The 24,008-nt window shown below is 36.2% G+C and overlaps 5 protein-coding genes and 1 long non-coding RNA gene across 9 annotated transcripts; 3 read left to right on the forward strand and 3 right to left on the reverse strand.

Moving 5' to 3' along the window:
• Positions 1-16: 16 nt before the first annotated feature.
• On the reverse strand, positions 17-4,612 carry LOC112740768 (uncharacterized). Its single transcript, XM_025789366.3, has 13 exons — positions 3,879-4,612; positions 3,628-3,783; positions 3,320-3,532; positions 3,128-3,217; positions 2,928-3,044; positions 2,552-2,821; positions 2,291-2,447; positions 2,055-2,132; positions 1,775-1,875; positions 1,396-1,566; positions 865-939; positions 681-785; positions 17-544 (listed from the first exon to the last, which is right to left on the reverse strand). Exons 1-13 carry the CDS (start codon positions 4,266-4,268, stop codon positions 203-205), a joined length of 2,265 nt encoding a protein of 754 aa, XP_025645151.1. The 5' UTR covers positions 4,269-4,612; the 3' UTR covers positions 17-202.
• A 564-nt stretch (positions 4,613-5,176) lies between these two features.
• On the reverse strand, positions 5,177-12,228 carry LOC112740772 (protein trichome birefringence-like 16). 3 transcript variants are annotated; one of them, XM_025789371.3, is made up of 5 exons: positions 11,981-12,228; positions 8,970-9,121; positions 7,960-8,352; positions 6,930-7,125; positions 5,177-6,496 (listed from the first exon to the last, which is right to left on the reverse strand). In XM_025789371.3, exons 1-5 carry the CDS (start codon positions 12,025-12,027, stop codon positions 5,668-5,670), a joined length of 1,617 nt encoding a protein of 538 aa, XP_025645156.1. In that variant the 5' UTR covers positions 12,028-12,228; the 3' UTR covers positions 5,177-5,667. The 3 variants fall into 3 exon arrangements, with proteins under 3 accessions (XP_025645156.1, XP_025645158.1, XP_025645159.1); XM_025789373.3 differs by lacking the exon at positions 11,981-12,228 and adding an exon at positions 9,901-10,212; XM_025789374.3 differs by lacking the exon at positions 11,981-12,228 and adding an exon at positions 10,053-10,189.
• A 596-nt stretch (positions 12,229-12,824) lies between these two features.
• LOC112740775 (uncharacterized) lies at positions 12,825-13,552 on the forward strand. Its single transcript, XM_025789378.3, has one exon. The coding sequence runs from the start codon at positions 12,825-12,827 to the stop codon at positions 13,317-13,319; it is 495 nt and encodes a 164-aa protein (XP_025645163.1). The 3' UTR covers positions 13,320-13,552.
• Positions 13,553-16,413: 2,861 nt separating this feature from the next.
• Positions 16,414-17,196, forward strand: LOC140178794 (uncharacterized). The gene is made up of 2 exons (XR_011871721.1): positions 16,414-16,619; positions 16,710-17,196. It is a non-coding gene; the product is annotated as an uncharacterized lncRNA (long non-coding RNA).
• Positions 17,197-18,442: 1,246 nt separating this feature from the next.
• Positions 18,443-19,404, reverse strand: LOC112740774 (protein LURP-one-related 6). Its single transcript, XM_025789377.3, has one exon. It carries the CDS (start codon positions 19,227-19,229, stop codon positions 18,600-18,602), a length of 630 nt encoding a protein of 209 aa, XP_025645162.1. The 5' UTR covers positions 19,230-19,404; the 3' UTR covers positions 18,443-18,599.
• Positions 19,405-20,619: 1,215 nt separating this feature from the next.
• On the forward strand, positions 20,620-23,935 carry LOC112740773 (uncharacterized). Of its 2 annotated transcripts, none has more exons than XM_025789376.3 (5): positions 20,620-22,159; positions 22,242-22,294; positions 22,374-22,418; positions 22,525-22,569; positions 23,105-23,935. In XM_025789376.3, the coding sequence occupies exons 1-5, from the start codon at positions 22,025-22,027 to the stop codon at positions 23,640-23,642; spliced, it is 816 nt and encodes a 271-aa protein (XP_025645161.1). In that variant the 5' UTR covers positions 20,620-22,024; the 3' UTR covers positions 23,643-23,935. The 2 variants fall into 2 exon arrangements, 1 of the variants encoding a protein (XP_025645161.1); XR_003813298.2 differs by having other exon boundaries at positions 20,735-22,159; positions 22,374-22,427.
• The last annotated feature ends 73 nt before the right edge of the window (positions 23,936-24,008 follow it).

A 24,008-nucleotide genomic window follows, 5' to 3' on the forward strand; every position in this document is an offset into this window, starting at 1 on the left:
AAAGAAGGAGGAAATATTTGACTGGAAAATGACTCTCTTGTATATTCATATTCTATTTTTGCTACGAGTGTACAATTAACTTTCTATTGCATGTGTAATATACGGATATACATTGCCAGAACAACTAAAACTATACTATACAAAGAGAAATTTTCTGTGCAATAAAATACAAGAACCATCATACAACAAAATTGGGATTTCATCAGCCATCGTTTCCGGAACAGCATATCTCTGAACAACATGTGAGGCAGCCGAAGCATCCTAGACCAATGCAAAGCTGAGTCAATGCAGTTGCAAACTGGTTGTTCATCCGCGAACAGCAATCGATGCAGCACATGCAACAGCAGTAACTGCACATCCTGCTACAGCAATTTGAGGCCGCCTTAAATATTTCAGCCACTTCAGGTACCTTGGATACATCTCCTGGAGGAGTATTTTCAGCAGTTGCTTTCAAGTTGCCAAAGCCAACACCTAAATGTGGGAGTAAAATCATCCTCTGCCCTTGGACGTTTTCCTCATACTGGGGCTGGCTCTTTTTCGATGCCTGTTTGCAATGAATCAAAGAGATATGATTACAGAAGACTCTCTAAGATATTTTAACGGTATTAGTCTAAAACCAATGTTTTTCTACAGAATTTGAAAATGAAAAAGACAAAACACTCAATATTCATAACACGTACTTCTTTCTTCCCAGATTCCTTGACTTTCTTTAGATGATCATTCTCAAGTATTACCATACGTGTGTACTCGGACATAAATCCAGCCTGCAGGCTCAGTTTTGCGACCTGCCAATTAAAGGATTGGAGTGAGAAATATAAAACTGAATGTCCCATGCACCAAGTGGAGTGATATATTACAAAGTACCTTCTGTTCTATTTGTTTATTTTCTGAAAGCCATGCTTGAGCAGTTAGAATCTCTATCTGATCTCTTGCAGAAACCTGTTTAAGAGAAGAAATGAGGAATTGAAAGAAAAACAGTAGTAACGGAAAGGAGACAGAATGGTAAATATATGCGCATTATTTAAAAAGCAGCATCCAACTAAAGATCCAAAGACGATGAATGCAAGAAACGAAGAACTGATGACAAGAGTTTATGATGATGGACACACCACAGAAATATGAAGTAGGGAAACAAGACCGTGGTTCTTTGTGAACACGCAGAAAAATATAATAAAGACAGGTTATAAGAGGAATCCCTTCTAAATGGTTAAAACTTGATGCAACTACTAATTATATTGTTTCATGAGCAAACAGATTCTTTAAAGTAAAAAAAACTTCACATAGAACCAATAACTAAATAGCTCCCCAAGCACCCTCTACAAATTTGGCATCTCCTGTCCAGAAATTGTATGTATAATTTTAAAAATAAGTATACATAGTGATAGAACACTTTACCCTCTGTAAAGGCATGTCCTTAGCTGTTTCTATCTTCATATCTACAGCAAAATTACTGAGATCAGCCAAGATACCTTTGACTTTAACAGTTTCGGGGAAACTTCCCTTGTACCTTCCAGATATAGTCAATGGACCCCCTGATGAAAGATCTGGAATATGAGAGGGGTGTACCTATCACAAACATTGCAGATAACTCCATAAGCAAGAGGCATAAACTCTTTGGACAAACATTCTACTTATACAATAGCATGTGTAACATTAAATAAGGGTATGCGGAATATAATAAATGTCATTATTTTCAGGACAGGCCGTTATAAAGAGGTTCATGCACAGCATACTTTTTTCCAATTCAATCTAGCGAGGTACCAGAAGTTTTTACCTCAAACTCATCAAGATCATCAAATATGTCTATTGTTATATTTGCTAGAACAAGGGATGAAGCTTTGTCAAACAATGCCAGCATTTGAGGCTCAACCAAATCTAGCAATCCAAAAAAAGAGGGCAGCTGTCAAATTAGATATAAATGCAGAAACAATAGAAATTCATACAAAGTAATCTAAGAAACGTTTCCTGTTTAATGCCTAAAGGAAGAGTTTCTACACAAATACCAAAATGCCAAATTCAAAATTTCATACCAACAATGTCAATTCAGACCTTACCTACATCAAAAGCTGCATCATAGTGTCCCCTACTAATCACAGCTAGCATCCTCAAGAAATAATGGTTGCAAAATGAACCTGGGGTTGAATAAGGTGTTATATAACATACAATGAAGAATAAAAAGAACTTAAGACGATTTAACCCTTTTTTTTTTTGGACAAAAAGGATGTCATAGCCTAACAGATTATTTCAACTGGAAAGATCTGATTAAGGTTCAAGGCCTAGAAACTGAGACCTATTCCAAAAGTGTAAATTCGGGGGCATATTGACTCTCCATCTGCCATATGATTTTTTACCATAGAACAAATTTGTCTCTCATCTTCAGCAGTTCCATCTGTAACTAGGAAAACTATTGGAACTGAACTTTGAGCACTGGATAGCATCTCTATTGCCTGAAATGAAGAAGATAATAATTGATTTGATGTTCAATAGATTCAGTACCTAATAACAGTTCAATAATATTCACATAGAAATGGTATTGAATATTTCAATGTACCGTGTTTAAGGGATGTGAAATATTTGTACCACCCCCAGCCACAAAATTCACATTAATCCACTCAATGGCCCTTTCAACAGTATCCTTGGAAGCCAATTCCATTGTTTTCGAAAATAGACGACTCTCTGCATTGAAGGCGATAATATTAAATGAATCATCGGGATTAAGCTTAGAGAGTGCTGCAGATAAGGCACTCTTTGTGTCTTCAATTAGTTTTCCCTGCATGCTTCCGCTGATGTCGATAACAAATATTATATCCTTTCTGAATACCTACATATAGAGTAGGACCAGAAGTGAGAAGAAAAAGAAAATTTAATAGTTATATATAAAATAAGATAATATATACACCTATGAAGATTGCAGATATTACACAAACCTTGTCACGCTTTATATCTCCTGGAGAAAGGTATATGTAGAACATCTGTCTCTGATCAAAATCATGCATAGATGCACCTTCCAAAAGGATGGCTCCATTTATATAATTCGTCGGAACCTAAATAGACATAGCTATTCCAATAAGATAACCTTTCAACAGCTGAATTACAATTTATTAAAAAAGAATTGATTGAGTCTTACAGCATATGAAAATCTAAAATCAGTTTTCGACCACGAGAGAACTTCGGCATCATATAAGAAACCCATACTCCCAGCATGCCGCTTCATTGCCTGTAACAAGTCAGGTTCAAATGGTTCATTCATCATACAATTTGTAAACTTTCAAATGTTCAACTATGATCGTACCAAACACACACACAAACAAATATGCACCTTTAGTTGATGGCTCATTGTCCTGCAAAGAATCTCACTTCCTGGAAGAGCATTTACATTGACTTGTATCTTCTCTTTCTTGGATAATCTCTTCCCAGCAGGGTTGACAAAATCAGGAAAGGTATACGGCAAATCCAAACAGTACTCACCCTCGGTGTAGACCAATTTCTGAGACCAACTAATTTTAATAGATAAATTGGTACCCCCATCAATCTGTAACAACCACAGAGACAGAAGGCCACAGTTACTAACAAGTAAACAGCATCAGAATAAAACTAGTTTTGGAAGGAGAGCAAGCATTGATTCACCTTTGGTATAGTCAAAGTAAATATATTAGAGTTGACAAAGCCTCCATTTTGAAGGGAAGTGCCACTCTCATTTTTCTTGGTGTCATCATCCATCACAACCAGCTGAGTTGAATATGATTTCCTTGGAACCTCAATCTCAACACCTAGAATTGAACCCTGTTAGCCAAATCACGTTAGAAACACTTAATAATCATCCAAATGAATAAAAAAAATAGAGTGATCAGAAAGAAGAAGAGAAAAGAGGAATTCACCCGGGAACCCATGGGAACAGCGAGACGGCAATCACAGCTTCGGCTTCCCATGATGCAATGGACACGCCATACGCCGGTCACCGTGATGAACGCGGTGTCGAGGTGGCAATCGACCTCCGCGGCGATGGCGTTCATCTGAAGCGGAATGAGCGCCGGCGGGTCGCAGCGTCCGTGAACGTGCGGCTGGTAGCTCGGAATGTCCGGGTTGTCAACGATCCCCGGGTCTTGAATGACGGCGTAAACCATGGGCCCCGAAGGAAGGAGCGCCCTGGCTGACTTGGCCATCGGCACCACCGGATTGGGCGGTGCCACGGCCCTGTCCTTGCCGAAGTATATTCGCTTGGAGAGCTTGATCCCATCATCAACGGCTCTGGAAAAATCCTCCGCCATTAGAGTTTTCAATACAGAAAAGTGTGTGAGAAATGAATAAAGCTTGAAGAAGAATTACGAAAAGGGTGAAGAAGAGTTTGGAAGAAGAAAAGGGAGCAGAATATCTTTGCAAAAATAAAAGGAGGGTAATAACGTTCTTGTGTTATGGTGTAGTAGTGCTGTGCTGTGGTGGGGCCCTCCCCTATTCCCTATTCCCTATGCTCTTCTAAACTACACACCTTCTGTTTTTCCGTTATGTGGTCTGTTGGACCGTTCCTCTTCTGCCACGTGTTCCTCTTCCATGTCGGCAATTGTGTGTTGTGTGTTCACTCGATTAAAACTTCATAACTATAAGTTGATAAATCAGTTGAAAAAAGAAGATATTGTTGTTAAAACGACTTTTGCAATTGAATTTAATTCATGACTTTGCATAATTGACACATTGATTTGATATATTACTATAGTTTACGCGATTTCATTATGATATTAAGCATTATTAACAATAATAGATAGACCAGCGGGGACGTTGATCGCTACTATTAAATTTTGATATGTGAGGGTCCTGTCCATGTGATGCTTAACTTGCAAGGTCGTTCCATTAATAAATACACTCCAATTGTCTATATTTCCCATACTTGACCGTTGAAATTTATGAATTGTTTGTTTCTTACTGGTCTCAGTCTCACAGATTTGCGCACCACACTCCTTACATGCCTACATTTATGAGACTGCGTATTTCGCTTTCTGTGCTTTTTTGCCTTGGATAAGATACATCAAAGCTGACATCTATTTTGCCATTATTGAGAGATCCAAGTGTCTATTGCTTCGTGCATTTTCTGATTTGAAAACTTCTGATAATCAAACTAGTATTTAGTATTGTTTAATTCAAACGCGTCAATGGATATGCAGGAGTTGGATAAAAAAGAATATTCAACAAAAGGAGGGACCCCCCACATATAATACTCAATCCCGCCTGGGAGAGATACATAACATATCATCATATTGTTGTGTAATAGGGTTGAAAGTTGAAACCCCTTTAAGGTTTGACAAATCTAAGAGCAACAGTATCTTCCTATCCTACTGACCAGAACCTCTGCTGCTACTGCTGCTGCTACACCACACAATAGCAACTCACGTTCCGCTAACATTCTTCAAATGCTCCTATACTGCACCTTTGTCATCGGCCTTTCTGCTGAGGACTCCAAGGGGCCATGCCAACTAGTGTTTAATTTATATTCTAGTGTCTCTGCGCTTTTCGGCTTCAAATATCTCATAATATTACCTCAAGAGTTGGATACATTGCAACCCCATGACAACATCCTCTGCGAAACTATGGTATTCGAAGTTAAGTGACCCATTCCAACTCAAGGAATGGTGGTAATGTTTTTAAGGCCAACCAAATACTCTCCAACACAACAAACTAGATCTGTGCAAAGATTAGTTCATTCCATGTATCAGGAACACCCGGCAAACACCAGTGTAAGCAATCTTGCACGCCTGGCTGTGCTGTCAGGCTGTACCGTGATATATGAGCCTCGTCCCTAAGCTGAGAAAGAGCTGTTATGTCCAAGAGCTTCACTCCTGTTCCTTTCACTGCACTTGCAGCACTTTGATCAGTAGACTCTTCACCCAATATTTCCTTTCCTATTGACATTGGTGTGGTGTTGTCACAACTGCCTCCAGTGTTCCACTCCCCACCAAAAAAATGCCTAGGAGAAATGGACCGATAAAAGGCCTTCAGACCAGGGTACTTTGGGAGCTGTGAATTCACCCAACTAACAATGCTATGAATTGTAAGATTCTTGGCAACCCATATCACTGCTATTTTCCTATTGGTATTTGGCTTCCCCCCAACATGCATTACCCATTTGTTAGCATTGAGCTTTCCTCGATTCCAATGGTGACCTGTGTTGAGAACCAGTACATCAAACCTGTGAAGGTACTGGCGCAAAAATGCCGGTGGCCGATCCAGGTGCATTGCATACTCTGTTTCTGGGTTGTTTATGTCAATTGGTTCAATATCACAGAGACTTGCTGACCAGTAGTAGAGAATGGTAGTATTGGTGCTTGGGAAACGGTAAGCCCATCCACTAGGGCGGGAATTTCCCTCTGTCAGAACCAATCCATACTCTGCACCCACATCTTGTACATCAGGGGCCTCCTTACCACCAGTGACCATGCACATTAAAGACTGGAACTGCTGCCGGCCCAATGAGTCTCCAACAAATGCTAGAGTTTTGCTTTGCATCCTGAATGCACAAAAGCTTATTATCAATTAGTCATGCATTTGTTGGCCTTTTTACTGTTGAACTTGAACTTAAATAGACAAGTATGAAGAAAGAAATCTAGATGTGAAAATTAGGGGAAATTTGTTCCTCTATATATCAAAAGCTGCCTTAAAGAGTAAAGGCATCTCAAAAAGCAGTAGTCACATGTGACCACAAAAAATAATTTGAGGGAATCATTCAATAATATGCTAACACATGCCTCAACCAAAGCTGCCTATCCTCTTTCAGGTCCATTGAGGAGCATCCTATTCCTCAATCATTTTGGAATAAGTGAGTTACAGGCAAAAGAAACAAAAAGTCACAATTTTGAGCATCAAATCCCTGAGGGTAGACTCACGATTACGTAAGCATAGAATTTATATATTCAAATACAATCGAGAGAAATAGAGAATACCTTGTCAAAAATTTAGAACCTTCAAATTCCTCCATTTGACAATCATTTGGCTGCCATCTGAGCTTCTCATAAGTAAAATCAGTACGTTGCATCATGCGGCATGCCCACATCGCTGACAGCCACTGTTTGCAATGAAATCCAGAATACAAAGGCCGCTTGTCATCTAGAACCCATTTTCCTTTTGCATAGTTACAGACTGCAGAAAAAGTTGGGGAGGGAACATCCATTAGTTAACAGTGCTTATAAATAAATAACCCATCATTCCAATAAATGTGCAGGGAAACGCCCTCCTGAACAAGATAATGATCTGATAAATCTTTTAATGAATGAAGAAACCAACAGATGCAATAATATCGGAAGAAAAACGTACAACATAAGTCAGCTTGTCTAATATGAGAATTTTGTTATCCAAATATTAGTCTAAAGTATGTTTTTCTGTTTGCTAATTACACATGTTTAAAATAGTGGCTAAGGGCTATCAAGATAATAGTCTACCTGTAACAAATGGAAAGAGTACAAGAAACAGACAAATTCTAACTTGAACTAATTATAAAAGGTTTCTTAAAAATACACCAAAAGAAAAGGTAAAAATATAGGAGGTATCCTTCAATAGAAAGCTTATTATTAGAAAACATCATGACAATTGGGAACCAATTTAACTTTACAATAATGTATCGAGCTTTCTCCAAAAACAATAAGGGCTGCACAAGGATCCCACATTACGCAGAATCAGGTAAGCCGACACCTGAAGGATGTAATATATCCAACCTAACCTTATGCGAATGTCAGTGGTTGATTCTACGGCTTAAATCCATGATCTTGAGATCACACAAAGACAACTAAATCCTTGTTCCTAGCATAACTTCTTCGTTTAGAAACAATAAAGAAAAATGTTTCTGATAAAAAATCTATAGAACATGCTGACAAGTGTGTGTGTGTGTGTGTGATTCACCCATCAAAACATTCCAAAGCAACTAAACTTTTCATTAGAGTTAATAGATGATAAGTATGAATGAAGAGTAGTCAGCACCTTTACTCTCTGTAGCCTTATTTGAATTCTTGTCTTCTCCACTAATTAAAGAGCTTCTTTGTGGATCTTCGTTTGTTGGATGTTTTATATTTTCTTCTTGTTTTGAAGTTCTCTCCGCCTGTGCTTCATTCCTTTCAGTCTTATGCGCTGTTGGATTCGGAAAAGTTTGTATAGCATGATTTTTCCCAGCTTCCGAAATTCTGTCATGTTCTACTTCTTCATCTGACACATTGAAAGACTGATTTGCTTCATTTGACACACTGGAAGGATGTTTTACTACATCTGACACTCTTGAAGGATGTTTTACTACATCTGACACACTTGAAGGATGTTTTTCTTCATCTGATACATACGAAGGATGTTTTACTTCATCTGGCACACTTGAAAGTATTTCTACACCATCACATAAAAGACATGTTAAGCTGCAGAAATCAAAATGAGATTCCTTTTTCTTAAAAAGATTAAAGGAGAGAAAAGAAGAGGGTTGTGGTAAGGGCTATATCCCCCACACCACAAAAAGACAAAAGAAAAAAAAAAACACCAAAAAAAAAAAATCGAGCATTCAATATAACAAGGTGCCAACATCTAGCAATATATTCAACTGAACCCCCATCAAGGCATCAACTAAGCTTAACAGGACAGTGGGTGCAGCATTCTGACCAGATTAATATACTTAGTACTAATAGTGTTTTTCTTAAGCAGCATGAACTATCAATCAAACATTGGTACAAAAAGATATATTAAGGATATTCTAATCGAAATTTCAAATAGATGAGATTATGCTGAACAAGAAGCTAAAGATTGGTTTCCAGCTTCATCACCCACAGGGACAAAATGCGGCGAGAGATACTTTAATTCTACTCGTTGACAGAAAGATTGCAAAAACATACAGCAGAAAAATATATGCCAGATAGTTGTTCAAGTCTATAAAACAATATTTGTCATACTGATAGAGTATCATATTGGTGTGTTTTGAAAAAGAACTATTTTATATACATATGGAAGCAAACCTGAAGACAGCTGCAATGGATCTTGCGGAGGGAAAAGGGCAGTAAGACGGGGTGTTTTCTCCCAGTTCCACAAAATGATAGTTGCAGACATGACAACAATGGTAATAAGAGTAATTTCTTTACCCTTCAACCCATTTAAGCCTGTCTTCATCCTGCAAAAACATAAAACATAAAATCAAAAGAACAAAAAGGAAGAAGAGAAGAGCAAGCTCTCATCTAAAAGTCAAGTGGACATGCATCAGCAAAAATAAGAAAAAACAATGATCACTAGCAAGAACAGAGAGCTTCAATTTCAGCAAACACATGGACACTGCACACATCAAGAATTGGCAATAGAAGCTCAATATAACTCTAAAATGCAGAAAACAGAACCAGAAACTGAAACAGCAACCCAGCAATCCAGCAACTAACATTAGTTTAAAAACATTTTAAGCTCAATCTGCAAACAGACAAAAGGAACAAAAATACACAACCTTAACCATATATTTTTATTAGCTTAATCATCCAAAATAAATAGATTTTACTGCCTTACAGTTAAACACCAATCCAAAATAACAATCTCAACCTATGAAGTCCTTCCTCCCAATCACGCAAGAGCCACCCTCCCAATTGTGGAAAAAACTTAAACCTGAACGCGTCCTCTAGACCTCTACCCTGATCTTACTAATCTGAAAGAGGAAAATTTTATGCCCAATTCGAAAACTTTCTGCATCGAAACCTGGGCAAGTACCATCTTGTAAGCCAAGTATGACACAATCTCAGGAACATCAAAACATAATTTTTCTTTGTAAAAAAAAAAATCCCAAATCAAAGTTCAGGAGCTAGCTATACGCCTATCACAATGGCACATAATTTATACATCGCAAATCTCGCACGAAATTGACAATGGATCTGGCAAGTTCACAAGCATAGACAACAACAATAACGGTACCTGTTCTATGTAAGATCAAAATCACCCCAAAAAGGGAAAATAGAAAAATCAACTTTGCCGAATGCGGAAGAAATTAGATGCCGAATTGAGAACAATGTCGCCGACTCCAAGAAGAATAAAACCTGGAAGAAGAGAGGTAAGGAGCTATGTACCTCTGAGCGTACGGTGTACGAAGAACAACGCAGTTCGCGGCAACGCTTCACCGTCACTCCTCAAAAGTTCATATGCAAATGCTTTTATTCTTTTTAACTATTTTAAGTTTTTAACAATATAAATAATCATATAATCATGCTCATGTGCTATTTCTTAACCAACAGAAAAAATAATGTTGGTGAATTATGTCAGGTTATAGTTAATTAATTATGATTTAATCATTGATATAAATATAATATAGTTAGTTTTAGATACAGTAACTGATTTTGTTCTCCTAAGTTGACCATCATTAAAGGAATAATCCTTTAGTAATCTACATTTATTCTGCATATTTCTAAATTTGGAAAGATTTTTTATTTTCTTTATTTATGAGCATTTATCGTATAGAATATAGATAATGATGAGACTGCTTAACCATTCTTTTTCGGGTTGAGAAACGCTTTCCAAGGGAACATGCCATTAATCCATATTAATAATGTGAGATTTATGATTAACAATTGAAGCAAGTAGACTGCTTAGTTTAATTTTTTGGTCTTAAAATGGTTTTAGTCTCACACACTACTATAATATTCAGGAAATTCTGTTTATTATTACTAAATTTTTCATAATTCTCTTCTTAAATAAAAAGCCTGGAACTTCGAGCTACTTTGATTGTGCCACTGCCACTACTTAAAAAATAAGTCTTACAAAATCTATTTTAAAAGAGTAACGTGAAGGAATTAATTTATTAAAAATATAGAAAATTGGAAGAAAACGTCCTTTGTTATCATTCATTCAATGGAAGGTGATGAACATTTGCAACAATGGTAATAAATAAGTTTTCAGTGAAATTGGAAAACTGAGACTACCGAAGTTAAAAATGGTTCTCAAACTCCAAAGCTTATTTCACAGAAATCATTACCTTCCCATATGGTGTGTTCAGAAATTCTGCTCTGATCTTGTTGAATTCAGTTACCACATTCACTTCCATTGTCACTTATTTACCCTCCATGCATTGACCTCCTTAATCAACTTTATATCCTTATATTATGGAGTGGCGCACAAACTCCTTTATTTCAGAATTATGGGTAATAATAACTGTTAATGTTGTAAGTGTAAGGAGTAGTATATGAAATTAATCTTACATTGAAGAAAGCAAGGAAGAGCGAAAAATTTATAAGATGAAAGACCCATTAATTTACTATTTTAAGATTTTGAGTTGGATGTGGTGTTTTCTCTCTTAGTGGTCGAGAACTCCTCACGATGGTACAACAATAACATACTTTAGTTTGTTTATATCTTTTTCACCACTTTGACAAAGATTCATTGGGATAAGTTGCTTTAACTTTCTTGATGTATTCATAAAATAATGTGTAAAATACATTATGTATGTCACAAAAACGTTAAAATGAAAAATGAAGTCATAAGAGCAGTGCATGCATTAAGAAAATATGTCAATTGTTTATTCAAGGTTGCATGAACAAGATTACAAAAGACACATGATACTTTTGAGCACAACTTTCTCAACAACGGATCTTGTAGTGCAGCCATAGTGGCTCCACCATAAAAAAGCTTATATGTATGTCTAGGTATATATGTATGTATGTATTAGGATACCGTACTAACATGAACAAAGAGTTTAGCAATGATGGGACCAAGAAGTACCAACCAATGAAACCACTTGGACCAGATCACTTCCCCCTCATGATCTTTAGCTGTACAAGTACAATCAATAATTCCAGTTTTGCCCTTGATTTGCATTTTGACGACCTTAAAAATATTATTTATAATGAATGGATGCATGCCACTCTCTATGTTAGTAGTTAGTATGAAATGTGTATAGCTATATAGCATTTATGGATATGCATATCAAATTTGTTAGTAGGTTGTGACTCTTGCCAATAATAATACAAGTAAAAGAGATTCCCTTAATATCAGAGAGTTGTACCTCACTCTTGTCATCTTCTGCTGCAAGTTCCCAAGTCCTGCATGCATTGTGATGGTAGTTCCCTTTCCTCTTGTCCCTTTCTTAGCTTGCAATGGATTCCCCAGGCCACCTTCAAACCCTACCTAGTCTCTTTTATTCAAACATTTAAGTCTGCTATTTAATAACTCCCAGCAGCTATCTAAGCAAACCACCTGCCCTTTAATTTGGAACAATATTTGAAGATGATGGAAATAATAATTAAATATAACAGTATATATATATAGCAAATAAACTACATTGAGGAGTAGTATAGCATGTGTGCAACCTTAAGAAACGAAAACAGTAGTGTCAGCATCTTATTCTTGTGTATGGCAGAATTATGATTCACATTCCCATTGATTCTAGACTCATTATGATAGGACCATGCTCTCTCTTTTGCATGTGACATGAAATGAAATAAATAAGATCAGAGCCGCTAGGCGCTTGTATTATTACTATTAGTTACAGTTAGTTATATCACTCTTAATAAGGACTCATAAAATACATTGAAACAAAAAGCTGTTTTTCACATGTTAAAGTAATTGGCAATCAATCAATGCCTACAATGTTAGTAGCAGCAAATAATGAATTGAAATTTTGAAATTCTTTTCCTTTCATTTTTATATTTCTTTACATAGGCAGGTCATAGGTGATCTAGTACCTTCCAATCACATTCCTTACCGACATCTGTCCATCACAAATAATTTTTCGCCTTTTGTTTAAAAAACGAAAAAAAGTGATAATATTTGTGTTGTGTTATTTATATAATTAAAGAAGGGAGACATTGACATTAGGTTAGGAAGAGAAAGAGAGAGAGAGAGAATTGATGAAGAGAATGGGAATTTCTTCAGAGTGTGAGCAAGGTAGTAACAGTGTCAACGGTAACGGTAACGGTAACGGAAACGTGAACGCGGTTGAAGTAGAGTGCGTGAAATGCGACTCATGCGGCTTCACGGAAGAATGCACGCCGGCGTACATTTCACGGTTGCGGCAGCGCTACCAGGGACGCTGGCTCTGCGGCCTCTGCGTCGAGGCGGTCAAGGACGAGCTTCTCAGATCCGACACCCTCATCTCCACCGAAGAAGCTCTCAACCGCCACATCTCTTTCTGCAGAGACTTCAGAGCTTCAGCCAAACCAGAGCACCCTCTCTTCGCCATGGCACGAATCCTTCGAAGAAGTTTGGATTCCTCTTCTTCTTCTCCGAGGCCTCTCCGGACCAATTCCACCGGAGCACTTCCACCGCTTCATCGTGTTCAAACTGCTCCACCAGCCGCTCTTCTTCGATCCGACAGTTGCTTCTCATCTATATCAGGGGTATAACACAACTCCATGATTACGATCACTTCACCAATCGCCACTACTTCCTTTCTTTCTTTCTTTTAATCCTTCTTCTTTACTGTATATACATGTAGACTGGTTAACAAATTCTTCAAACTTTTAATTCCTTCTTATTCTCTAATTTTCTCTGTTTTTTTCTTAATTTTCTTATATGCTGAATATTCCATGAATTTCTTCTTGTAATTTAGATATATATTTATTTTTGTGAAAACAAAGCTTATGAGTTAAGCTAAGAGTATTGAATTAGAATGAGAACAAAAAAAGACAGCGCAAACTCCAGGCTCAATCCTTTTTTAAAAAAGAAAGAATTTTACAATCCAATGAGTGATGATCACATTATAGTTGTATGACGAATCTTAATTCCTAAGCCTTTCCAAACTAATGATTCTCACTTTCTTAGCTGTTAATGTCCATTTTCAGCATGCCCATTATTAACCATACTCAATCAAAAGATTCTCTCTTTCTTTCTTTCTTTTTCCATACAAGAAAGAAAAAAGAAAAGGGGGAAGGTGACAGAAAACGAAAGTGCACGGAAAATTCCCAACGTTGTTTTTTGGTGCAAGAGTATTAAACTTTTCAGGGCTCCAGTTAATTAGTGTACCAGCCAAATTTTAACTACTTAGGTACATGAAGCAAAGCATGCATTCCAATGAAGCTGTAAAATTTTCCATTTTGTCTTTTCTTTGTTGACTAAATTTCCGTTTTGGTCCCTGAAATTTAAGTGATTATCCATTTTGGTCTTTGAAATTTAAAATTAGCTATATTGGTCCTCCAAATTCAAGTCCCGATACCAATGTGGTCCCTCGAATCTTTCTGGCGATGACTAAACAAATAGAATGCTGAGATGATATGCTTCCCTGCTACGTTGGATGATGAGTAAACAACGTTGTTCACTCTTGGCATCCAAACAAGTCAAAAATATCGTGGCTTTGAATATAAAGAGAGAAGAAATGATGAAGACCCAAAATAAAATATTTTTCTTCTCCTCTACCTCCAATATTCTTCATTTCTGACTTGTTTGGGCACCAAAGGTAAACGACATCGTTTACTCATCATCCACCGTAATAGAAAGGATGCTATATCAGTACTTTGTTTGTCTAGTCATCACTGGAAAGAGTTGAGGGACCATATTGGTGTTGGATTTAAATCTAAAAGACTAATATAGATAATTTTAAATTTCAGAGATCAAATTGAGTAATAGCATGAAGTTCAAGGATCAAAATAGGTATTTAGTCTTTCTTTCTGGCTCTTCCTTCAACCCCAAGGCCTTTTATAAATTGCACAACTTAATTGGTTCTTTTACATATCTGAATTAGGACATGAAAGCTATAATAATTGGTTTAATTCCTATGTGAGATGTGATTAAGAGACACAGATAATTAAGCATATATTACTACATTAATAAAAATAATGTCAGTTTGAGACCAATAATTTTACGGTGATACATTCGGAATGATTAGCGAGCAGTAATTTTTATTTATCAGTTTGAGACCGAAATTTACTTCTTGTCTGTATGGATAGATAGTGACATAAAGAAGAAAAAGAGTAAGAGTGATCTGAACCTTCCGGATGTATCCACCAGGTGTTTATGTGTGTTCTGACAAAGGGATCGAGTGTGAGTGGGGACACACCCCCCAAACCATTTGGATTATCATTGCAAATTGTTGTTATTATTTTATGATGATGTCCTTTTAGGTTCTTCGGTTTGCGTGTTTGTGTTGGAGACTTGGATCTCATTCACTCTACGTTTCTTATAACAATCAAGGTTTTTGCTACCACATCTTAATTAGATATTTCAATATTTGTGTTTACGTGTTGTTGTTGGAGTGGATTATTGATAATTATCTAATGCTAATATATATATAAAAACTAAATTAGTAGTTCATTTAAATATTGAAGAGTCAATTACTCATGGTGTCACGTTTTATTGTGTTACGATAATTGCTAATTGCTTAGCTAAGATCAGATATGCAATCTTGATCTTGACCGATCCTGATATCTAGAATCTAGAAGATATTATATATCAATTCAATTCACTTTGCCATAACCCTGGGAAGTTTCTTTTGTGAATTGATTAGTTTGGTTTGATGCTACAAAAGTTAAAAAAGCAGCTCCTGTTAGAAGCAAAAAAGCATTAAAATAGGTATCTTCAGGTTCAAAACCAGAATCAGAAGAAACCAACACAAACTTTTATTGACGTAACGGTGTACGGTGCCACATGCATGCACCAAAGCCATTTGAAGTGTGCATTAAAATGTGGTGTATCTCATGATAATGATAAATAAGTGTATTACTCAGAGTACAACGGTGCCCATTTTCAGCAGAAATTTTCTCACTTTCACCTACTTGCAATGCAAGTAGTAAAAAACAAAGTAAAACAGCAGAAGAAAAGGACTTGAGGGACCAAGTGAATTTTTCCAAGTAAAGGTTACTTTTGATTTTCAAAGAACATAAGGAACTTTTTATTTTTAATATGATGAAAAGAATGGTGTATACCTTAAATTATGGGGGTGTATGGTGATTCACTGGCGTATGATGGTTGTCCAAGAGAAATCGGACCATCCGATTAGAGGTACTGAAAACCCTGGGTCCGATGTGTGTACTAGCAGAAAATTTTGGGTCCGATTTCAGAAAACCTTGGGTCCGATTTGTACCCCCTCTCTCTGTAATGAAATCGGACCCTCCGATTTGTGTACTTTCCACAATTTTAAAAAATATTAAAAATTACAATGTTAAGGTATATCACTATTCCTACTTCCATAACAAAAAAAATTAGCCGAAGATAAGAATCCAAGATATTTAACATTTTTCCAATTTTCCTAATGCTATTGCCTCACATATAGCACCATAATCCAATTTCTTAGTCATCAAAGTAATTTAGTCAAACTGAATTATTATTCATATGGGTCACGAAGAAACAATTTCCATTATATATGCTCTTTTGTTTAAAAGGTAGCTTACCTAACCCCTCATATAGTGCTCTTTGTTCTATTTCTTGTGCAAGTCCACTCTGAAAGAAAAACATCCAATTTTAACCCAATAATACTGCCCTTTTAAAAAGAACATCATAGACTTCTCTTTTCCCCCATTTTTCTACTAGTACCTTAGCTAAGGGACAGGGACTAAACGTGCAAAAGCATCATGTGATTTTCTATGACCCCACATTATATTGACCATAGAGATCAATAAACATACATATAAAGGGTCACCATTGCAGCAAGTCCAAGAAGAACTTCTTAACTGCTCTAGATTTGCATATTTTGGAGTTTCACTTATCATGAGGTGGGTTCAAAGTTCAAACCATGTTACTTGTATGTTTAGGTTGCAACAACATTATTTATCACTTTATTAACATTTAGTTGTTAATTGTAGTTACACATTATACTTTTGCAAAACGTGAGATTGATCTCTCTCTCCTTTATTCTGTTGTGATAAACTTATTCAAGAAAGTGATCAATGAAAATATGACAAATGAACAAGAGCAAGAGCGTGGTACATCAAATTAAAGCACTGGAAGTTATCAGAAGTTACAGAATCCAGAGAGCTCTGATGAAGAGCATGGCTTTGCAGTCCCTTTTTCTTTGTAAAATCAGCATCAATGCCAAAATTTCAGGGAATAATTCAAGAGTCCAGTGAAGGCCATCATGACTTTGTATAAATATGGAAATTGCTCAAGGCAAATTTCATAATTCATCTAAGCTTGCAAAAGCACTTATAGACAAAAAGAGCTGGAAAAATCTCAATAATTTGTATATTCAGTACGACCAACTCTATGCAATCCTCACCATAATCTTGCATGATTGCCTGCTTCAATCACTTGATTAATATCTTAATTTCAAATTCACAACCTTAATTAGAATAGTCAGTCTGAATTCTGAAACTGATTGGTAGGGGTGTTCATGGATCGGATCCGATCCGCATATCCGCGGTGTTTATCCGAATCCGATCCGAAAATTGCGGATATGGATCCGATCTGCAAGGCTTTCGGATCTGATCGGATCGAATCCGCACACTAATCGGATCGGATTGCGGATTTTGTGTTGATATCCGCATATGCGTATCCGCAAAAATAAATAAATAAATAAGTAAATATTCTTTATGTTTTATTTTAACTAATAATTATTATATATGTTGTATTATTTTAATTTATTATTTAAAAAAAATATGTTTAATATTATTTTAAGAATAAACATATTTAAAAGAATAAAAAATGAATTTTATTGATATTTTTTAATAAAAATAAAATTTTAAAAATATTTTTGTGTTTTGCGGATATATCCAATATCCGTGGCGGATCGGATCCAACCTTAAAAACTGCGGATATTGGATCCGATCCGATAATTTTAGTGAGGATCGGATCGAAATTTTGGTCATATCCGATCCGCGTGCACCACTGCTCATTGGCTCTACTCTCTTCTTCTTGGCGTTTTTGGTCAACACTCAGTCTAATTCATTGGGCCAAGCTTTTTTTGACCCAAATAAGTACCAATCCCCGGTGATAGAAGAGCAATAGTGTTTGACCCAAAACAGAGAAGGAAACAGAGTGATTGACATTAGCAAGACATTTTTGGACCAAGTGTTGATCTATAATTTTGACAAAATAATTGTAGTGGTGAATGTGCATTACATATGATTTTGAAACTAATTCATGTACTTGTTGCATTTTCCCCATGCAGTATGAGTCTCACAGCAAATTGAATTGAGTTAAATTTGGTGATGATCACTACTATGATAAATTAGAGATAATACTCAATTTGGTCTCTGAAGTTACACTCGAGCCTCAATTTAGTCCTTAAAATTTTAATTGCCTCAATTTAGTCCTCAAACTTTTCAATTGACTCTGTGACGGAAACCACTGCAGGACTAACGTGATTAAAATTTGAAAAGATCAGGACTAAATTGAGGCAATTGAAACTTCAAGAATTAAATTGAGTATTTTCTCTTTTAACGAATAAGAAAAAAATGCATGCATGTATATAGATTGTAGAGCATCCCTCCGTCACCAAAGAATCATTTCAGCCACTCTTTTTAAAAATAGATTAACTAATCAAAATAGAAAGCATTCATTCCACACCATACATAGAATATTACTTACTCACATCATATTAATCAAAGTAGCAAATTAAATATATAAACAAGCTAAGTAAAGTAAGACAAACCCATCATGGGATCATGTTCTTCTCATTCAAAAGAATATTTAATCTGTAATTTGGTGTTAGAAAATAGGAATGCATGAGTGTACATTTGAATTCAAATTAGGATTCACGATGGGCAGATAGTAGATTCGCCGTAAATGTAGTCAAGGATAGCAATGACACCAAAAACAAAGGCTTGATCCATCCCTGGATTGACGACTACATGGTACACATCCTTGAATGTCTCCAATTCCTTGGTGATCCCAACCACGTTGCCTTGACAATCAAGAATGCTGCAACACTTGTCAGGAAAATATCCTTTGATCTCGAAATCCCAGGATTTGTTACTAAAAATCCTCGGTTGAGTGGTGATTCTGATTGGGCCACCTCCTTTTGAAATAAAACAAGATGATGATGATGACTCCTTCAAACTGAAAACCAACTGCTTCTTCACCACGGATCCAGAGGGTTCCAACTGATCTAAACGGTAACCTTTCCAAACCTTATTAAAGCAGAGCGCTTCAACGAATCCTGCACCCTTTCGACGCATGAGAAGCAAAGGAACAGAGTCAGCGTCTCTTAGAATGAGTTCATCCCTTTTACCAAGAACACCGCAACCATCCACCCTAAACACAACCTTGTGGCTGCTACAATCCGTCACCACCAAACCCCCTCCGTACACCGCATGCGGCCTCATCCTTACCACGAATTCCGTCTCACCACCCCGACAGTACAACTTGCTAATTACAGGCAGCATCTTTGCGTCTCTCAAACTGCAATATATATGTATATGTATGTATATATACACACACAAAGAGAGAGAAAGATCGAGAGAGATCAAGGTGGGTTTTGTTGAAGGGTTTGGCAAGTTTTTGACGTGGGAGATAAGACATGATGCATGGATAATATTGACGAGGAGGTTGCTTGTGGAAGAGATATAGACTGAATTAATATATATATATATATATATATATATATATTAATTTAAAAATATTATTCGTATACTAAAATTATTCACTAAAATTAATCATCAATATATTTGTATATAAATATAAGTATGATTTATTTTATTTTTAGTATGTATTTATATTTTAATATATATTTTATATTTATAATTAATTTCGTGGTTGATTTTAGTGTATAAGGAACAGAGTCGAAGTAATTCAGATACCGAGAGAGGGGTTGAAATTGTGTGCAGCCGTGTGAGTTTGAATATTGTGTTGTGGCTAGCTGGCTTGCTAGGTAGCATGGATGGGAGCATTTAGTTAAGTGCTTTTCACTTCAAACGCAAAACCTATACATTTTATTGGCCCAATCATTGGTGGCAATTCCAAATACTTACCAAGTTGTTTTAAAGACAATAAATGTATGCAAACTTTTGAAATTCCCTACACCTCCTTCAACCCCATTATTTATTTACTTGTACCTTAAATTTGATATCCATTAGCCCTTTTTTTTAAAAAAAATTCAAGTTTGTTGGATAACCAAAGTTAACGAGGTTAAATAACACAACTAAATGAAAATAGTATAACTAACTGATAAAGGTTATAATTTCTCAAAATTTACTCATTTATATATTATGAAAATTTATACAAATAAATATACTAAAATCATTCATTATATATTTGTGTATAAATATATGGATATTTCAATTCATTTGTGATGATTAATTTTAGTATATTTAACATGGTTGATGAATTATACAAATAAGAGGCATACTAATCTAATTTTCACTCACTAATCTTTTACACACAAGTTTTATCAACTTGTTTTCTAATTAACCATCTGCGAGATTCTTTTTGACAAAAAAAAATAACTCTTAAAAAAGTGAACAAAATTTCTCGAGTATATAAAATTAAAAGGTAAAATATTATTTTCCTCTAGTTTCATTTTTAATTAATATATTTATATGGGATTATTGTTTAGCCAAGGTTTTAAGTAGAGGGAATAAAGCATATATAAAAAGATAAAGTGGGTTAAGTTGTGGCTTTTATCCAAAAAAAGGAAAAGACCATATATTCGATTCTTGTGTATCCGGTTAACGTTGAAAAAAGTGTAAGCATTGGGAGAGGAAAGTGGAGCACGTTTTGTGGTGACTGGTGAGTAGATGGATGGATGGATGGGTATCGTAAATGTGGAAGAAGCATAGTGCAACATTCTCAAACTCGACCTTGGATTGGACCACACAAGTTTTATGTCATGTATGTTAATGTTAAGGAAAATGTTTATTACATCACAAACCTAAAAATATATGCATGCTCTGCCTCTGCCATGCTATGTCCACAGCTTCTGCTTCACAGAGAAAAATCACCTTTCTTGAGGTCTCCTCCCTTCAACTCTTGAGTGTCCATGTTGCTGCAGTTGCAAATGCTCCTTTCACTTGCTCTTTACCCAGTTGTCCAATGGTACGCCCTTTCTGTTGTTATTGTTGCTAGTTTGCATGTTATGCTAGAATGTTGTAATGTAAGTTAGATTTTGAACGATTTGTAAATTGTATAGTTGAAGCAAATGTAACAGATCTGCTTGTGCTTTTCATCAACTATTATCCAGAAGCTGCATCAGTATTATTTTTTGTAGGCACATGCTTAAGAGATTAACACGTTCCTCAAGAGCTATTATCTATTTCATTGTTGTAACAATTTTCAGTTTATTATCTCTTTGTTAAGCTCATTGTATTTATCTAGAATAGTCTTGAGAATTAAGTAATAGATCATCAAATGGTGAATCATATGTATAGAATGCAATGTAGAGGTTGTGTTGTATTATTATTTTCTGCAATCGCGGTTTAGGAATGTTCAATTCAGTAGGTTATCAGATGTTTATTATTTGTGATATCCGGATGGTTATTCTGGATAGTATAAATGTATTGTGTTTGAGAAATTAGTAGTATTTTATCCTAAATGTTCATTTTTTAACTCATATTGAATCAAATACATAGCCCATTGTACACATTGTACAAATACTCCATTACTTCTCTACCAGAATTCATTAAATAAATGTGATCACGGAAGGGAACAGAATCGCTGAGCGCAGGGCACGGAATACGATCCCAAATGGAGAAGATTTCTTATACCGGGCTTCCGTTTCTTTTTTAATTTCTTTTATTGGGCCTATAGAAAATAAAAATGTCTTACTTGAAAAATCACAATATGTAACTGTAACTTGCATTGACGTCACGTGCGGCCTCAGGAAGTTAAGAAATTGTCAAAAAGTAATTAAGCAGCGCTAAGCAGGGATTAGTAGAGCTTAGTTTGCAGGTTTTGTTGCCGGGGTGCTTGAGGCTCAGTTTCAAGCAAAGGCAAATGGTGGTTGAAATTCAAATTGAAGCTATTTTTGTTGTAAATAAACAAAAAAGAAATAATTTAGTGGTGGCTCTGTTCTGGGTGTTTCATAATTATGTATGGGGATGTCAGAGGACCCAATTTACTGCACCCTGCCACTCTCACTCACTCGCACCTAACCTAACCTTATTTTCTTCTTCTTCTTCTTCTTCTTCTCTGCGCTCACTCACTTGTGCCTATTCCCTTTTCTTTCATCCCTCCACTCCAAGCCATGGCCACTGCTGCTTCTTCTTCCTCCCTTCCTTCTCTCCCACCACCTTCCCCCAAGTCACCCCCTGACTTGTACGGCAAGCGCCGCGACACCGCCAGGCTTCACATGCTGGACAGAGAAATCACTTTTCTCGAGGTCTCTCTCTTTTTCTTTTCACTTTTCATGTATCTGCACTGCACCATTTCTCTTTATTCACAAGTATCTTTGCATCTGTCAGGTTGAGTTGAAAAATGTTGAAGCCCTTCAACCAGCTTCAGCATGCTGCAAAGAGTATGTTCATTCTCTCTTCTCCACTTCCTTCGTTATCAAACTCTTCGAGCTAAACAAATTTCTTTACTTTAATCTGCAGGGTTGCTGATTTTGTGGTCGCCAACTCTGATCCTCTCTTACCTTCGTAATCAATGTTCTTATTACTTCTCCACAATCTTTCTTTCGTACTTTCAAAATGGCATCATCGTTTTTATACTTTTTTTTTGTTTCTCTTTTTCTTTCTCAAGCAGAAGCAAGAAGAATCGCAAGTCATGCCGCTTTTGGAAGTGGCTCTGGTACTACTACTACTACTACTACTACTTCATCTTCTTACTTAGAGTGTAGATACCAATGTGGGAGATGCACCTAAAATACATTTCACGCATGAAAATTTAGTTGCTATTGGAAAAAAAAAGGTTTAATACATAATGCATAAAGTGCTAGTGTGCCATATAAAATTAGTTTTCAGTAGTAATTTTTCATTTCTTGATACCTGCTGTCTGGTGCAATATTTGTAGTCCATTTTCCACTGAATATTTTATATAATAAAAAGCATAATAAAGATAAACAGGCTACTAGCATGTAAGGACAATCAAGGTTATTTGATGAGTAATATGTTAATGTTGTTTAGCTTTGAAGATTGAAACTCTGAGCCATCCCTAATTTTGAAGAGTAATAGGTTTACCTTGTTCATTATTAGTTTCCGTTATGCCTTAGTTGTTAAGCTCAATTATTGATGAAGCTAGAGCAACCTCTGTCCAAGTATGCTTATTTATTTACTGTCATGAAAAATGAACATATGAGTAACTTTTATTTTTTTTCACTGTACAGTGGTTTGCCATGTTTAAACTTGTCTTGGATCTGCTGCTGCTGCTTCTGCTGTGAAGGCTTACCTGTACATCTGAAATTACCAAGCTGCCACTGCTGCAGGCCATGCAGTTGCTGCAGCTGCAGCTGCAATTGTCTTCCCTCCATCAATTGCTCCTTGCCAAAATGGCTGTGCTGCTGCTTGTGTCCCACTTCGTCATCAAATTGCTGTAAAGGGAGTAACTGCTGCTCATTTTCCAAATCAAGTTGCTGTAGATGGAGCAGCTGCTGTTCTTGTTCCAGATCAAAGTGCTGTAAATGGAGGAGGAGGAGCTGCTTCAGTTGCTCTTGTCCTCAATCAAAATGCTGCCAAGGTAGCTGCGGCTTCGGAAACTGCTGCATTCTCCCAAGCAGTTGCAGTTTTCAGTGTCCATCTTGCCCTTCTTGCTGCAGTTGCAAATGCTCCTGCACTTGTTCTTGCCCCAGTTGTCCCAAGGTACACCCTTGCTGCTGCTGTACAAAGTCCTTTTGGAGAAGTGCTTTCTGCTGTTTCTGTTGTTAGATTTTCAAATTATATTATATTACTTGCTCAATTTGCAATTATGATATAGTTAGAGTATAAATTTTGGAAATATAAAGGAGTTTTTTTATTATAAAATGTTATAAGCTAAGTTAGATTTTGAAGTATTTGTATAGTTAGTTGAAGCAAATGTAGTAGCTCTGCTTTGTAATTTGTGGGCCAGATAAATTTGGTCCTTTATTGTCAGCATTTTTCAGTGTTGCATGTGAAATGGAAGATGCAATAGTATAAATTTATAAAAATGGCCGTTGAAATATGGCTTGATGGTTTGTTCAGCTTTATTGCTTAATTTTGAGTGTTTTGATTAGCAAATCCAATGAGATTCTTTGGGCACTTATGGTAAGGAAT

Source organism: Arachis hypogaea, chromosome 14, assembly GCF_003086295.3.
Source record: "Arachis hypogaea cultivar Tifrunner chromosome 14, arahy.Tifrunner.gnm2.J5K5, whole genome shotgun sequence".
NCBI classification, from domain to species: domain Eukaryota; kingdom Viridiplantae; phylum Streptophyta; class Magnoliopsida; order Fabales; family Fabaceae; genus Arachis; species Arachis hypogaea.

Bases quoted from the DNA above. Each gene is read 5' to 3' on its own strand.
- LOC112740775 (XM_025789378.3), top strand. From the start codon at position 12,825: ATGAAGAGAATGGGAATTTCTTCAGAGTGTGAGCAAGGTAGTAACAGT.
- LOC112740772 (XM_025789371.3), bottom strand. From the start codon at position 12,027: ATGCATGCAGGACTTGGGAACTTGCAGCAGAAGATGACAAGAGTGAG. The intron at 9,122-11,980 runs GTACAACTCTCT...ATGTTTTTGCAG, and splicing joins CAGAAGATGACAAGAGTGAG to GATGAAGACAGGCTTAAATG. The intron at 8,353-8,969 runs GTTTGCTTCCAT...GTGATGGTGTAG, and splicing joins TCCATTGCAGCTGTCTTCAG to AAATACTTTCAAGTGTGCCA.
- LOC112740768 (XM_025789366.3), bottom strand. From the start codon at position 4,268: ATGGCGGAGGATTTTTCCAGAGCCGTTGATGATGGGATCAAGCTCTCC. The intron at 3,784-3,878 runs GTGAATTCCTCT...TTTGGCTAACAG, and splicing joins CTGTTCCCATGGGTTCCCGG to GGTTCAATTCTAGGTGTTGA. The intron at 3,533-3,627 runs GTGAATCAATGC...TGGTTGTTACAG, and splicing joins TTACTTTGACTATACCAAAG to ATTGATGGGGGTACCAATTT.
- LOC112740773 (XM_025789376.3), top strand. From the start codon at position 22,025: ATGGCCACTGCTGCTTCTTCTTCCTCCCTTCCTTCTCTCCCACCACCT. The intron at 22,160-22,241 runs GTCTCTCTCTTT...TGCATCTGTCAG, and splicing joins GAGAAATCACTTTTCTCGAG to GTTGAGTTGAAAAATGTTGA. The intron at 22,295-22,373 runs GTATGTTCATTC...TTTAATCTGCAG, and splicing joins GCTTCAGCATGCTGCAAAGA to GGTTGCTGATTTTGTGGTCG.
- LOC112740774 (XM_025789377.3), bottom strand. From the start codon at position 19,229: ATGCTGCCTGTAATTAGCAAGTTGTACTGTCGGGGTGGTGAGACGGAA.